Raw genomic sequence first — 16,358 nt, forward strand, 5'->3', positions numbered from 1 at the left:
ACACTTTGGTATAACCTTGTGATCTTTTTATTTCAAGCAACTAGGTCCACATTATGACTCTATACCAAGTTTCACTATTTTTTGACCAAGTTTGGTATTTATTAATTTATTTTTGGCTTGAAAAGGCATTTAAACCATAGAAATTAGTAAATGATACAAAAATGGGACATCTTCAAATGAAGTGAGTTTGTAACAGTATGATGATCTAATGGTACACTTTTGAACCAAAAAACCAAGGAAAAGTAAGAAAGATAGCACAAACACTTATGTTATAGTTGAATGTTACTGGACTTAGTTAGAGATGTGTCCATTTGTGAAGCACCTATATTCACACTTTTGTATAACCTCGTGATCTTTTTATATCAAGCAACTAGGACCAAATTATGACTCCACACCAAGTTTCACTATTTTTTGACCACGTTTGGTATTTATTTATTTATTTATTTTCGGCCTACAAAGGCATTTAAATCATAGAAATCAGTAAAATGATACAAAAAAGGGACATCTTCACATGAAGTGAGTTTGTAATAGTATGATGATCTAATGGTACACTTTTGAACAAAAAAAGACAAGGAAAAGTAAGAAAGATAGCTCAAACACTCATGTTATAGTTGAATGTTACGGGACTTAGTGAGAGATGTGTCCATTTGTAAAGCACCTATATTCACACTTTTGTATAACCTCGTGATCTTTTTATCTCAAGAAACTAGGGCCAAATTATTACTCCATACCAAGTTTCACTATTTTTTTATCGCATTTGCTATTTATTTAAATTAACTAAAATTGGCTGCGAAATAACGGATACATGACAAATAGCTGCGCTTCGTTAACTTGTTATTAATCTTCACGTAGTGCAATGGTGTGTCGTCTCTTTGGGTTGCCTGGTGTGCTGGGTTTGAGTCCTCTCTGTACTCGTTTGTTGCCCTCGTTTTTTTGTTTTTTTCCTTCGGAAGAGTTTCTCTTTGTTGGTTCGAACATTAGATTTTTTTTGTTTTTTTCCTTCGAAACGCTAGAGTTTCTCTCTGTTGGTTCGAACACTAGAGTTTCAGATTGCTATTTCAAATATATTGACGTCCATTTTCCTTCTTACAGTATATACCTTCAATAAAATGTGTAAAGTATATGTATAGGTTTCTTTGCAACACATTAGTCGTAACACTATTTTATATGTGTTACAAAACACCAATATCTTCGTAACATTTCAGGTGTAACACTAATTTTGTGTTACTGTAATTGTTACCTATAAAAGAGTTTTACTAAACAAATGTTATGTGTTACAGTGTTCTTCAGTAACACATAGTTTTGTGTTCCTATACAACTTCTTGTAACACAATGATATATGTGTTACAAGATAGTGTTACAGTATCTACGCTTTGTAGTAGTGTGTGTTGATCTTTTTGTGGTTATTGTGTTTCGCAAGAACTCCTCTCTAGCCACTTGGCTTTATTGCTCTAACACTTAATCAAGTTTGTGGCTTTAAGATTTAAGTTTTTACATGATCACCTATTCACCCCCCCCTCTAGGTGCTCTCATAAACCCTTAAATAAATCTGTATAATCTACTTCATCATCACTAGAATCATCATCGCTTGAAGTAGTATACTTAGGGGTTTCTCGAACGCTTACCTTTTTCTCCTTTGCCATGAGGCAAGTGTGGCATTCGTTGGGGAAGAGAGAGGACTTGTTGAAGGCTAAGGCAGCAAGTCCTTCGTCGTCAGAGTTGGAAGAAGAGCAGTCTGAATCCCATTCTTTGCCAAGGTGCACCTCGTCCTTTGCCTTCTTGTAGGCCTTCTTCTTCTCCCTCTTCCCATGCTTTTCTTGTTCCTGGTCATTGTTATTATCGAGGCATTATGCTATAAAATGACCAGTCTTACCGCATTTAAAACAGGAGCGCTTTCCCTTTGCTTTGCTCTTGTTGGGATACTCCTTGCGTCCTTTTAGCGCGGTCTTGAAACGCTTGATGATTAGAACCATCTCATCTTCGTTTAGCCCGACCGCCTCAACTTGTGCCACCTTGTTTGGTAGCGCCTCCCTGCTGCTTGTTGCTTTGAGAGCAATGGGTTGAGGCTCGTAGACGGGTAATGGACCATTAAGCGTGTCGTCTACATATCGGGCTTCTTTCACCATCATGCGCCTGCTCACAAACTTTCCGAGTATCTCCTCGGGCGTCATCTTTGTGTACCTGGGATTTTCACGGATGAGGTTCACAAGATGAGGGTCAATAACAGTAAAAGACCTAAGCATAAGTCGGACGACGTCGTGGTCCGTCCATCTTGTGCTTCTGTAGCTCCTAATCTTGTTGACCAGGGTCTTGAGCCTGTTGTACGTTTGTGTTGGCTCCTCTCCCCTGATCATCGTGAATCTTCCCAGCTCGCCCTCCACCAACTCCATTTTGGTGATCATGGTGACGTCGTTTCCCTCATGTGATATTTTGAGGGTGTCCCAGATTTGCTTGGCTTTGTCCAAGCCGCTTACTTTGTTGTACTCATCCCTGCACAAAGATGCTAGCAAAACAGTGGTAGCTTGTGCATTTTTATGAATTTGCTCGTTAATAAATACAGGGTTATCTGTACTATCAAATTGCATTCCATTTTCAACTATCTCCCAAATACTAGGGTGGAGAGAAAATAAGTGACTACACATTTTGTGACTCCAAAAAGAGTAGTCCTCTCCATCAAAGTGTGGAGGTTTACCAAGAGAAATTGAAAGCAAATGAGCTTTGGAATTGAAAGGAATACGAGAATAATCAAATAAAAAATTTGAATTAACCGGTTTCTTTTTCTTGTCGTCGTCGTCTCTTGGTGAAGAAGATTCATCGCTGTCGTAGTAGACGATCTTCTTGATGCGCCTCTTCTTCTTCCCGTCCTTCTTCTTGTGACTTGAGCCAGAGTCAGTGGGCTTGTCGTCCCTTGGCTCGTTGAAGATGGACTCCTTCTCCTTATCGTTGACAACCATCCCCTTTTCCTTAGGATCCATCTCTTCGGGCGATTAGTCCCTTAAGTGAAGAGAACGGCTCTGATACCAATTGAGAGCACCGAGAGGGGGGTGAATAGGTGATCCTGTAAAATTCAATACTAAATAGCCACAAGCTTGGTTATAAAGATGTTAGTGCAATAGAACCAAGTGGCTATAGAGCGAGCTCTTGTGAATCACAATAATCACAGAGAAAGACAACACAAGAGACACAATGGTTTATCCCGTGGTTCGACCAAGTATAACACTTGCCTACCTCCACGTTGTGGCGTCCCAATGGACGAGGGTTGCACTCAACCCCTTTCAAGTGATCCGATGATCAACTTGAATACCACGGTATTCTTCCTTATAGTTTTCTTCCCGTTTGCGAGGAATCTCCACAAGTTGGAGCCTCTCGCCCTTACAAGATTGATCACAAAGAAAGCACAGAGTAAGGTTGGTAAGAGCAACGCACACTAGAATTAAATCCACACCGCAAACACGCACACAAGTGAGAAGATGAGCACACAAAACACGTGCGGGGAGTTTACAACTCGAAAAGTGCTCCAATCTCAAGAACAATGAACGATTGCGTGAAAGTGAGGACTAGAAGTCTTGGAATGCTTAGAGTGTGCTTGGGTCGCTCCTCCATGCGCCTAGGGGTCCCTTTTATAGCCCCAAGGCAGCTAGGAGCCGTTGGAGGCCAACAAGGAAAGTTATCCTTGCCTTCTGTCGGGTGGTGCACCGGACAGTCCGGTGCACCACCGGACAACCACTGTTCGTGTCCGGTGCGCGATCTCCTTCCTATTCTGGCGCAGCCGACCGTTGCAGATTTGTGGCAGTTGGCGCACCGGACACTGTTCGGTGCACACCGGACAGTCCGGTGCCCCTGCCGACTATTGGCGCGGGCCACGTGTCGCTCGCGGATTGCGCAACCGACCGTTGCGCTGGCGGTCGTTGGCTCACCAGACAGTCCGGTGCACCACCGGACAGTCCGGTGAATTATAGCCGTACGCCGCCAAATTCTCCCGAGACCGGCATGTTCACCGGAGGATGGCCTGGCGTCCGGTGCGCCAGACCGAGCAGGACTTTGGCTATACCAAGCCAAGTAATTTGCAATTCTTTTCTTCTTTTCTTCTCACTGTTTCTAGCACTTAGATAAAACATATTAGTACTTAAAAACTATGTACTAAGTCTAGAAACATACCTTCTCTTTGATTTGCACTTCTCTTCTTCATTTAGCTCATTAGAACTTTTTTAAATGTGTTGAGCACTTAATCACCAAAACATAAATAGAAATTGCCCAAGGGCACATTTCCCTTTCAAGGCCGAGTACCGCGCTGTTGCAAACGGTGTCGCTGACGCGACTTGGCTACGACAGTTGCTTCTCGAGCTTCAGCACCCTCCTCGCCGTGCCACTTTGGTCTATTGTGACAACATTAGTGTTGTATATCTCTCCAACAATCCTGTGCAGCATCAGCGGACAAAACATGTTGAGATCGATCTTCACTTCGTTCGAGAGAAGGTCGCCCTCGGTCACGTTCGAGTTCTCCATGTCCCTACGACATCTCAGTACGCTGACGTCTTCACCAAGGGCCTTCCTACTTCGTTGTTCCAGGAGTTTAGGTCCAGTCTAACGGTTAGCGATGCTTCAGATTAGACTGCGGGGGAGTGTTAGCATGATGTAATTAGACCTTGATTTGTGGATGTAATTGCGCTATCTACTGTTGCCTTGCATGCTACCCGTGCGCTGTATATATGTACTCATATTCCCTGTATTGGAATACAATCAATCATTCACATATTTACAATAATGTTGGAGGAGGATTGCGAAACACGCCTAAGAGGATCTGCTCCTACCCATCGTACCATACCATCGCAAACACACCAATATAATTAAGCCACGTATCCCAAATTAATCCTGCTTTGGAATTGAATGAAGGAGCCTGACTGCTTGATGAGCACGTAATTAAGTTTTTGAGCTACATATGGGACCGTACGTGCAGTGCTCATCACGACCTGGTCTGGAAGGGCACGTAGGTTTTGAGCGAGTCGCGCACGCCCTGTACCGAGGCAGCCCCGGCCGCGACGGTGATGACGAAGCAGAAGATGCTGAGGGCCTGCAGCGCCAGCCACGTGGCGCTGAACCGCGGGATCTGCTGCTGGCGGATGTACATCTCGACGGGGAAGAAGACGGTGAGCGGCCAGAAGCCGATGCTGCCGAGGATTCCCAGGATGCTGTTGAAGAAGGGCAGCAGGACGGCGCACAGGGTGATGAGCGCGACGAACGCGGTGCGCCACAGCAGGCGGAACACGTCGACGCCGCCGCGGCGCTCCCGCGCGGAGCAGGCCGGCCAGCGCGCCGCCACGTCGGCCTCGACCGCGGCGAACAGCGGCTGCAGGAACACCTGGAAGCCGCCCACGAGGTGGATCACGATGCAGACGTTGGCGAAGTCCACCAGCCAGTAGGGCTCGTAGAAGCCCGACAGGATGTCACCCGGCGCCGCGTTGCCGAACGCCGAGTAGCCCAGGCAGCCGCACAGCATGTAGAACGCCGTGGTCGTCGCCACGCCCAGGACCGACGCCTGCCGCATCGTCTTGTTCTCGGCCGGCGGAGATCGCAGCGTGTCCTGGATTTCAATGAGAACAATGGTGTAGGAGTAGGCAAACGCGATGTTGCCGAGAGCCTGGAACGTCAGCCATATCTTCTCCTCCGCGCTACCAACGTCCACCCCGACCTGCGTGCCGTAGAGCGTCGTCTTGCCCGTGGGACCTGAGATGGTCTGGCCGAGGGCGAGCCCGACGGCGATGGTGGAGTAGCAGAAGGACATGGCGGCCGCGAGCACGGAGAGCCACCAGAGCTCGTGGAAGTTTGAGAGCTGGCTGAAGATGACCTGCACCACGCCGAAGCCGACGATGTAGGAGCCCGTGTTCTGGGTGCAGTCGGCGTCGTGCCCGTGCCAGTGGAAGCAGTTGGACTTGAGGATAGCCCTGCACTAGACATGCATGCATGGCTCGATCGATCGGGTTGTTTGTTGGTTTACTAACCAGAGCACGAGTCATTAGTTGAGGAGCTAGGGAGACGCCTACGTACGCAGCGCTGGCAGAAGCCGTGATGGTGTAGCCGATGCCGGTGCCGAACATGTTGGCGTACTGGCAGAAGCCGCAGAACCAGACATACCTGCCGCCTGCACAACATGCATGCCAGGCACTCATTGTTCTCATCTATCTTCTGATGAATTTGCAATCGCAAGTAACAAGTACTAGCTTAGTACCTAGGTAGGACTCGACGGCCTCAGTGTAGGTGTAGTTGCGCTTCCCGGTGACAGGGTCGCCGAAGCGGTAGCAGTCGGTGAGGAGGCAGGAGGTGTAGTAGGTGATGGCCGCGAAGAGCAGCAGGATCACAGGCCCGGCCACCCAGCCCAGCTGGGCCATCGCCCACGCCAGCGACAGCACGCCGGACCCGATCACCGCCGTGATGATGTGCGCCGACGCCGTCCACACCGTCCCTGCGCCCCATGCATACAAGAACATGCAATGAGGAGGAAGACGAAACCCCCGGCCTCCAGATGGATTCGACATCAGTTAATTCAAATTACCTGTCCTCTTCTCCTTGCCGTCGTCGTCAAGTTCGCCGCCATGGCTAGCACCGCCACCGCGGGCTTGCATGTCGACGTCCATGGCGCCTCCTCCGTCACGCATCAACCTCTCCGCTATACTCCTCCTTTGCCCCTCTACCTAGCTGCGGAAACAATGTGGGCTTGGCTTGGCTGTTGGTTTTCTCCCCCGGCCGGTGGCATGCGGGACAGCAGGACGTGTGTACGTACTCCGATGGCGGTGCCGCCCGGCCGGCCAGTGGTCGGGAGACGGAATAGGGGCGGGGAAACTATATATAGGCGAGGGGACGCCGGCGAGGGAGCGAGCGCCACGCCCACGCGCGCTACCGATCGACGGAAATGGAGCAGTGAACGCGCGCAGCAGCGTAGGGTGGCACGTGGCAGTGGGAGGCATGGGGAAGTAAAATAAAACGTGGGCGTGGAAGGACCATGCACTAGTTGACGAATGTTTGGTTGCGTCGCGTGTACAACCTCACAGTTCTCTTCTAAATATAAAGGACAACTAAGCTATATATTGATAGCATAGAGTGTACCTAAATTTTATGTCTTATTATTTAGAAACTTCTTAATACACGGCTCATTAACGACGGTCGTATGTATAAAGCTTAATTATAAATATGTAATTTACATAAAACAAATCTTAATAACAAAATCTTTTAATATAAACCTAATCAAATCAGAAGCTTTGCATCCAACTTCAGTGTACCGAGTGCACAAAACTGAAATCAAAATGATAATAGCAGGACAAAAGCCGTGATGACCAGGTATATATATATTCTTGTGTCTGACAAAGTGCCTCAAAACTGAACAGAAGGTGCGACGAGAAACTCAACATGATGGGTAATTGGCAAAATCTTCTCTACTTCTAACTAAACATTCAGCATTGCCGGAAGGAGCCCCACCCTAAACAAACCAAAGCCTATGATGAGAGAAAGAGCAAGGCAAGTAACTTCCTCCCTTACTTCTTCTTGGCATCTCCAGCCTTTGTCTGCAAAAAATTGTGCAGCAAACATAATTGAAATGTACCAGAACAATGGGAATACGAGTAGCAATTCCTGACTGGTACTCACCTTCTTCACACCACGGATTTTCTTCGCCCTGTTCTTACGTTCCTTCATCTGCTTTCGTGACTTCTCTACCTTGGTAGCAAGGCCGTTCTGTCGACGAAAAACAGAACATTAGCACCTACGGACAGGTGTATCAAACAGAGGCTAACAGCAAACAGTGAATGGCGTCATCTGAAGGCTCAAGACAGTCAAAAACTAACGAGCTTAATTACAACATGTGCAGTAAATCTGCCACATGAAAAAGATCATCGAGAATCTGCTATTAAAACAAGCTTATTATCCAAAAATAATGCGTCTGACGTAGCATCAACTTGAGTGACATATATATGATTTGGCATCAAAGCCCAGATTAGAATCATTTTTATTGAGACACAGCTACATGTTAGGATAATTATTGAGCACTCAACCAAGTACGCTAAAAGCTCCCTTGGCAGTTTTAGGCTTGTAGCACCTTTAGGATGTGTGTTTGATAAAAAAAATAAACATTACTTAATGGTGTCTAGAATGTAAGAATCAGAGCGTTAATGCACATGTATATCCACTAAAGAATCACAGCTAGAAGTCAACGAACGCTATATCCAAATCAACCGCGCATTACTACATCAGTACCCGTAAACAGCGAGGTCAAGAGCGAAACTAAACTACACTCTGACGTCGCAAGGCAACAATGATATACCCTGATGAGGCGGTACTTGGGCTCGAACTTCTTGGCGGCCTCAAGGTTGTCGTAGATGAGACCGAAGCCGGTGGACTTGCCGCCTCCGAAGTTGGTTCGGAACTTGAACACGAAGATGCAGTTTGGGTCCTTCACCTCGTAGATCTTCGCCAGCCTCTCCTTGAGCTCCGCCTGCGCGAACAATGAAATACCGTCAAGACCGCGACGGCCATCACGGAGGGCACGGAACCGAGGAACTAGGAGAGGACGAGACCCACAACCTTGGAGACGTTGGGGCGGCCGGGGTGGATGACCTCGAGCACGAACTGCTTGCGGGAGAGAAGACGGTTGGTCATGAACTTGCGTGTGCGGAGCGTCACCGCCGCAGCGGCCTTCGAATCCGCCATGGTTACGATCTGCTGACTAGCTGTTGCGGTGGCGGTGGCGGTGGCCGCGCCGGCGGAGCAAGAGGGCGGGAGGGGAGGCGGCGCGGAAAGAGGAGTGTTTGCGCGAGAGGGTTACATATGTAGTGAAACCCTAGGGGAGGGGGGGCGGGGCTATTTTGTTATGGCCTTGTGGGCTGAATCTGATTTGAAAACGCCCAGACTTCATCGTTTTATGGATTTGGGCCGAATAGTCAATGCCAACCTTATTTAAGGCCCAGTTCTAAAAAAGCGTGTTTCAACTTTGAATCCAAAAGCTTCAGGGACGCCTCTAGGCTCTAGTACCTCGGCATTACAGCAACTCCAACTTTTTTTAAAAAAATTCTATGTGGGTAGAAAACGCTCATCCGATATATTAGCCTTAACGGCCAGAAAAAAACTACTCCAAGGGGTAGAGAAATTACAGGTACGAGAGGGCATGAGAGAGGCAACCACACCAAGCAGTCTCTTGAACGGAGTCATTGTTTTTCAGATGGTATGCCCACATGCGGGCATCTGCGAGACATAAACGGAGGATGATAGCTAACGTCGAAGACTCTCTACGTAATATGTAGTTTGTGCGTCGCTTCCATAGGGAGGCGTCCTGATGTAGGCAGGGGGCAAGGTATCCTATTCCTATGCAAGTTGGAGCAGCAGATGTCGTCACTGACAGTGACACCCAACGCAATCCAAAATTCATGGCGAAGGTACTATTGGATGATTGTTTTTGTTTTCTTTTTTTCCCCTAAAATCTGGATTGAGATGATGATATTAGGATCTATTGCAGATGCTCTCAGGTACTGTAACTTTAAAAAGAGAATTTACCGTAGAGCCGCTTCAGAAATGAATTTAAGGTTCAGATGCATGGGTAAGTACTTTTAGTTGAAATAAATTGTTTTGTCTTCGACATAGGCTATATTCGTCGATGTCAAAAAAATTATACAAGCAAGTTCAGTGGCCGGTGCATGGAGTCGACAAGGCGTGTGTGCCCTAGTATCCTCCAGCAGTTCGGCACTCCGGCTCAAGTGCCCCGCCATCGAAATGTTGTTATGTGAGATGTGATCTTCTCCTAAGGGCTTCCTCGCTCCTCATTTTATAGTCTAAAAAGGGGACAATTATATAATAGATACCGAGTTGGTTACCTAGTCCATGACAGTATCAATTCAGTTATCTAGTTATATATGAATCCGACTCTAGCTATAATTACAAAGTGTGTCTTCTTTATCCACTAGGATTTTTGCCTTATCCATTAGGCCTTGTTCGTTTGTGTCGGATTATACCCGAAATCGTTCCAGCTAATCAAAGTTTATATAAATTAGAGAAGCAATCCGGTTAGAAATCGTTCCGACCCACCAATCCGACAGAAACGAACAAGGTCTTAGGCCTTGTTCGTTTGTGTCGGATTGCACCCGGAACCATTCCACCTAATCAAAGTTTATATAAATTAGAGAAGTAATCCGGTTAGGATTCGTTCCGACCCACCAATCCGATAGAAACGAACAAGACCTTAGGATATTTGTCTCCGTTAGGATCTTGAATCCATATTCGGATAGATCTTTGCCATATTAATGCTCCTAGATTTTCCTAGCGGTAGACTTCCTTCTGATCATGAGGACCGAGTCCGTGGACTCTCGTGGCTGAGCTCATGGGCCTATTCGTACATGCCTTGTTGTTAAGTTTGATCTGGATACCCTATATATTATTGACACGCCGGGAATAAAAAAATGTGTTCTATATATATGGTTGACGTAAATTAATACTTGGATTGATGGCTATGATTGAGTTAAGTTAATATTGTTTTTGTCACGTATGAAAATATGATTGTATGTGATGTATATTTCAATACGTTGTTATATATTGTTGATTAGGATTGGATAAGGTTGAGTAGTAGTATGGTGAAATTATCTTGAAAATTTTAGAATAGGTTCATATATGCTATTAAACCGTCTCTGAGAATCCATTTTTAGAGGCGTCTGCCTTTAGATAAATCACTGGTGTAAATCTATTTACACATGCAGCTTTCTTCGATCTGTACCCACCTACTTCGGCAGTTTTATTGACACGGCCGCCATCGGTGTAAATAGGTTTGTGTTGGCTGTTGTCTTAATAAAATCAATGGTGTAAATATATTTATTACATTGACGTATCTTTAGAAGACGTCAACGAAGTTACGATTTTCACAGGTCCTTTGTGTATGGAAACAAACACTTTCTGACCACCGGTACACATATATAGCTTCGCTACACGGTCTTAGATAGTGTTTTGGTTCCAGAGTCAGCTGGGATAGAATGGCTCTATCCTAAAAACTGGTTCCGTTTAAAAGATTTTGAAGAACCAGATGGTTCATCATTTAAGTCTAATTTTCCTTTTTTTAAACCACTCTATAAATAATCTAAACAAAAATAAATTAAAAACGGAGCGGTTTCATTTCACTGTACTCTAAATCAAACACTAGCATAGTTACCGTTTTTTTCCACGCGCAACGTCAGGCAGTGCCACGGCCACCTGAGGTAAGCGCCACCAGTAATCATGCGTGCATTTGACACAGCGCGCTTGTACATATGCACAAGCAACAACAACTCTGGAGACTCTCAACTCCGCAAGTCCACTGCGTCACCTGCGTGGTAGGTCGCCAAGGATCTCCTTGCCGTGTGTCTTTTTCATCTCGATCGACCGACTATATACGGCCACTTGCAGCAAATGCGAACTACTACGACCGGTCATACATACGTACATGGGACGACGAGAGATCACTCGCGTACGTACGTATACCTTGACAATGACTTGGTGGGATTAGGCTGGCTCCAACAAGACCCTCTAAAGGGTTCTGTACCCTAAATTTAGAGGACGAGGACGTCCTCTACTCCCTCCAGCAACGTCCTCTAAACGGTTCTCTAAATTTAGATAACGCTGCTGGATCCTCTATATGTAGAGTTTCTCTAAACGGTTCTCTATCTATTTGAATACTTTAAACAACCGGTTTAATAAAACTAAAATATGTACAATACATTTGAGAGTATGACAAATACGTATGTACAAAAATTAAAAAATTAAAAATGTCTTTAATATAGGTATTTACATATAGATGACGTGATTTAGAGGACGTTGTTGGAGAGAAAGTAGATATAGGAGATGGAATCTTTTAGAGAAGACTGTAAAAGACGGATATAGAGGATGTATATAGAGGACGTTGCTGGAGACAGTCTTATACTGACTCCAAGAGTCTCCTCGATCCATATATATCCTCCCCTCTTCTGTTTCTCTAAAAAAATTTCTCCTCTATATATACCTCGTACCTCTCCAACATTATTATCTATATTTTGTTTTGTATACATAATTGTCTATTTTATTCTAGATTTCTGTACATATGTATTTATCATTCTCTCGAATGTTTTATAGTGCATACGTCATTAGATTATACTATCTCTGTTCTTGAATATTTATTGACTAGTTTATTTTTTTACTAAACAGTGACAAATAAAAAAGAATGGATGAAGCACTTCAAATAACCCCTCTCGCGATGATGAGTCGGTCTTACGCGCAGCTACAATGACATCCGGCACGGCACTTGCGTCGACTGAGCCGATGGTGATCGATGCGAGGCTGAAAACGTCTTCGGCTGCGTACGTCGGCAGTTGTGTACGCGTGAATACGCGAAACTAACGCCGCCAATGATGGTATGATCGCGCGCCAGCGCCACCAACCGCGGCATGCTGTGACTGTGCTCGAGTTCGTCAGCGATCGTGTTCGTGTGGTGTTCGTGTGGCGTGGCCGATTCGATTCTATGGCGCTTGAAAACGATCCATTTCGTTGGCTTGTCGTCGTTGCTGTTAAAAGCCTTTTGTTTGCATCTCGATCTTCTTTACTTGCATTGGCTGCTAGAGTTTTTGAATTTGACATGCCAGCTCTCGTTGTACCTGTACGTACCTGATACGATCGGCTCCGGTTCAAAGGGCGTCGAGTTGGTCCGATCGACATGCATGTATGTCTCTTTTAACCTTGCGACGACTTGCGAGAAAACGACGAACAATTTAAATAATGTCATGAATAATCTAGCTATATATAGATCCTGTACAACGTACGACACCTGATGCAGAAGCAGAAATCATTTCCTCCACAATCGTGTTTTTCTTCTTCTCTTCTCTCCTTAGCTAATCTTCTTATAATATATGGCTATATATTAGGGGCATGGACGACGTTTCGTCAACTGTACGTTGGTTGGAGGGTACGTTGCTTGCTTCAGTAGTGTTTTACTTTTGTGTTGCGTGGTTAACGCGAGTTTTTAATTTACCTCTCGTGTCATGACGACTGACCCGGTCAGGCGGTACGGTCACCGATTGTTTGGTACACTTCAGGCTTAATCCACATGTGCTGAGTTGGACTAGAGTACCTAAACTAGTCTTCAGTGTTTTTATGTAGCGGTGAGATATATGATCAACAACTTCTTAAAAAAATGTCCGTCAGGCCTAGCTACAGGTATGATTTTCGTACGTAGAGATTCAATACCCCTGTTGTGTTCCGATATTACTTGGTAACCCAGTCATTTATAATTTATCTTGGACGGAAAAAACATTCAGAGGCCAATAATATGAAATGTCAATAGAAAATACAACCTTCATAGTTGTTTTTATCTTCAACCATAAGGCATATGAGAATTTAGTCATAAATAAATCCTAGCTTTATGTTTCATGCTGTCGTCATCATCTAGAAAAAGGCCACCGTCGCTCGTGGGGTCCACTTGATCTTGGGTACTATCTATACTACTCTATTAAGAACTTAATGTGGCCACCTGGTGCTAAGCCCGTCCCACGCACTATGACTGGTTCTCCCGCCTTGGTACCGTGCCCTGTGGGTCTGCCTAGCACCCGACCTCGCTCGTGCAACTACCACACCGCGCAAAAAATAGTGCAGAGAGAGCACTCGAACACACACTCTCCGGTTTTAGAAATTTAGGGCTAACCACCAAACTACACGTATCTTAGTGTTTAGAAATGAACGATAATTATATTTGAATAAATATCTCAACACATATTTATATGAAATATATAACAATCGTAGCAAAAGCATGGGCAACTAACACTACTCATGATGACAGAACTACTTATTAATTGCTTGGATCCTCTTCTAGCCCTCGGGTTTCTAAGATCTCCATCCTCAAGTAATAAGAACCACTAGACCAATGGCTTCCTAGGGCTTAAAACCTCCCAGGGGAACAAAGGGACTCTTACAACAACTAAATATAAAGCCACCCATAAGATGGAAGAATGTAACTGGCCCCAAGGGCATTGTAGCTCCTAAAGTAGGGATGCCATATTTAAGGCATACTCCTAATGAGCCCATATGCATAACACTGACACTTCATATAAGGCTCTCGAATGACACATCAAATGTGTGATGTGCACCATTATAGCTTGATAGGCACCCTGCCACCCACCGTGACTTAGACACCAAGGTACTCGAAAATCACTATTCGGTACATGCATCAACCCTGTAGCCACATGTGGGCATGCTAGTATACCATGAAGTATGATCAAATACATGTTGCTACACCGGTTATCAACTACACCATACCCAATGGCAAGGACACCATTTTATGTTGATATGACATAACACACATACCTTTGTTGTAGGTATGACTGCTACTAAAGAATGACATCTCGACATCGTGCAATGATCAAAGGGATGTAATAATAGCACCAACATCAACATCTTTTCATCTAGTATAAATAGAAACATGCTTAACAGAAGAGGTAGATGCATGGCAATCATTTAATTTCACAATCTTAGCATTAAAATTATTATTTGCACATTTAAGACTAAAAATTGAATCATTGCAGTCATTTAGCTCATTGGTCAAAATTTTATTCTTCTCTTTCTCATGAGTTAGGGCCTTTTCAAGTTTCTCATTTTTCTTTGTCTCATCAACGAGCATAGCTTCTTGCTTCTCTAAGAGTTCATCCTTCTAATTATCGACCTTAATCAATTCATTCACTGTAGCAATTTGATGTCTACTAAGGCCCTTGAAAAATATAGTAATCTCTTTCTAACCACTGTAACCATCATCATCACTAGAGAAAGTATATTTAGAAGATGTTCTTGTGGATACCTTCTTCTTACTCTTATTTGCCATGAAGCATGTGTGGTCGACCTTCGAGAAGAGAGAGCTTTTGTTGAAGGCGAGGGTGGTGACGCCTTCATCATCGAACTCGAAGGAGCTCTCATCCGAATCCCACTCCTTGTCGATGTGGGCTCCGCCTCCTTCTTCTTGAAGAATTTCTTCTTCCCATTCTCCTCTTTTATGTCATCATTATATTTTGCATATGGACAATTAGCAATAAACTAGTTGGTCTTACCACATTCGAAGCAAGCCCTCTTACCACAGGGCTTGTAGCCCTTGCTATTTCGGTTCCTTAGGATTTACTGGAAGCTCTTGATAATGAGGGCCATATCCTCATCGTCAAGCCCCAAAACATCAATGGTTTCCTTCTACTTGGGCCCTCCTCGTTTGTTGGCTTCAAGGAAACAATTTGTGGCTCAATGGAGGTGATGTTTCCTTGCGCCAAGTCGTCGATGAGCTTGGAGTCCTTAACCATCATCGCGTGGATTAGGAACTTCCCAAGCACATCTTCGAGCGACATCTTCTTGTACCTAGAATTCTCACAAAATAAGGTTACAAGAGTAGCATTACGAAACGTAAAGGACCTTAGCATGAGCTTGATGACTTCATGACCCGTCCACTTATTGCTTCCGAGGTTGCGCACTTGGTTCACCAAGTTCTTGAGCCGGTTGTAGATCTCTTGTAGCCCTTCTCTCTTGATCATGGCGAACTGACCGAGCTCCCCTTCTAGGAACTCCATCTTGGTGACCTTGGTGATCTTATCACCTTCATGCGCCGTATTGTGTGGGTATCCCATATTTTCTTGGCGCTCTCCAACCCGTCCATCTTGTTGTACTGCTTACACAAAGAAGCAAGAAGTACTACGATGGTTTACGAGTTACGATGGACAATTTGTTCCACCTCCACTGGGTTGTACCCCTTGTCGTCGTCATCGGGTATCTACATTCCTAATTCAACAACATCCCAAAAAATTGGTAGGTTTTAGAACTCCACCAACAATAATCTGCACCATCATAGTGTGGTGTTTTTTTCCAAGTGGAACAGAAAGTAAAGGGATAGTTGTATTGCGAGGAATGCGAGAGCAATTGAAAGACATCTAAAGCTTTATTCTTCCCTATATCATGGAGCACCTTTAGAGCATCTCCAACAAATACCTTAAATCAGTACTCTACCTTGAAATGTAGGGTCGAACCCATAAAAACGGCACAAACTGTGCTGCATTTTACAAACTTTTATCAAAAAAGATACATGACACACTATGAAGTGACCCAAATAATATACTACTCCATAGTACAGTCCAATCCCTTTATTCTATATCATTCTCAATATTTTCTTTCATAATAAATAATTTACATCCTATAATATATGATTTTGGGTTTAACGTTAGAATTCGATTAGGGATTTTATAATATTTTAAATGATGCAATATTTTAAATTACAGGACACTTTTTTGAGGTATTTTGTTGGAGATGCTCACCGTACACACCATTGGCCGACCAGTTATCCGAAAAGGAAGAAAAGCTAGAAA

General features: G+C 44.6%; 2 protein-coding genes across 2 annotated transcripts; both read right to left on the minus strand.

Moving 5' to 3' along the window:
* Positions 1 to 4,742: 4,742 nt before the first annotated feature.
* On the minus strand, positions 4,743 to 6,878 carry LOC100274246 (Amino acid permease 6). Its single transcript, NM_001360564.1, has 4 exons — positions 6,551 to 6,878; positions 6,227 to 6,460; positions 6,046 to 6,139; positions 4,743 to 5,942 (listed from the first exon to the last, which is right to left on the minus strand). Exons 1-4 carry the CDS (start codon positions 6,651 to 6,653, stop codon positions 4,964 to 4,966), a joined length of 1,410 nt encoding a protein of 469 aa, NP_001347493.1. The 5' UTR covers positions 6,654 to 6,878; the 3' UTR covers positions 4,743 to 4,963.
* Positions 6,879 to 7,350: 472 nt separating this feature from the next.
* On the minus strand, positions 7,351 to 8,878 carry LOC103629822 (40S ribosomal protein S24-1-like). The gene is made up of 4 exons (NM_001330328.1): positions 8,572 to 8,878; positions 8,312 to 8,482; positions 7,639 to 7,725; positions 7,351 to 7,556 (listed from the first exon to the last, which is right to left on the minus strand). The coding sequence occupies exons 1-4, from the start codon at positions 8,695 to 8,697 to the stop codon at positions 7,527 to 7,529; spliced, it is 414 nt and encodes a 137-aa protein (NP_001317257.1). The 5' UTR covers positions 8,698 to 8,878; the 3' UTR covers positions 7,351 to 7,526.
* Positions 8,879 to 16,358: the final 7,480 nt, after the last annotated feature.

The sequence above is a fragment of the Zea mays genome, chromosome 6 (assembly GCF_902167145.1).
Source record: "Zea mays cultivar B73 chromosome 6, Zm-B73-REFERENCE-NAM-5.0, whole genome shotgun sequence".
In the NCBI taxonomy this organism is placed as follows: Eukaryota; Viridiplantae; Streptophyta; class Magnoliopsida; order Poales; family Poaceae; genus Zea; species Zea mays.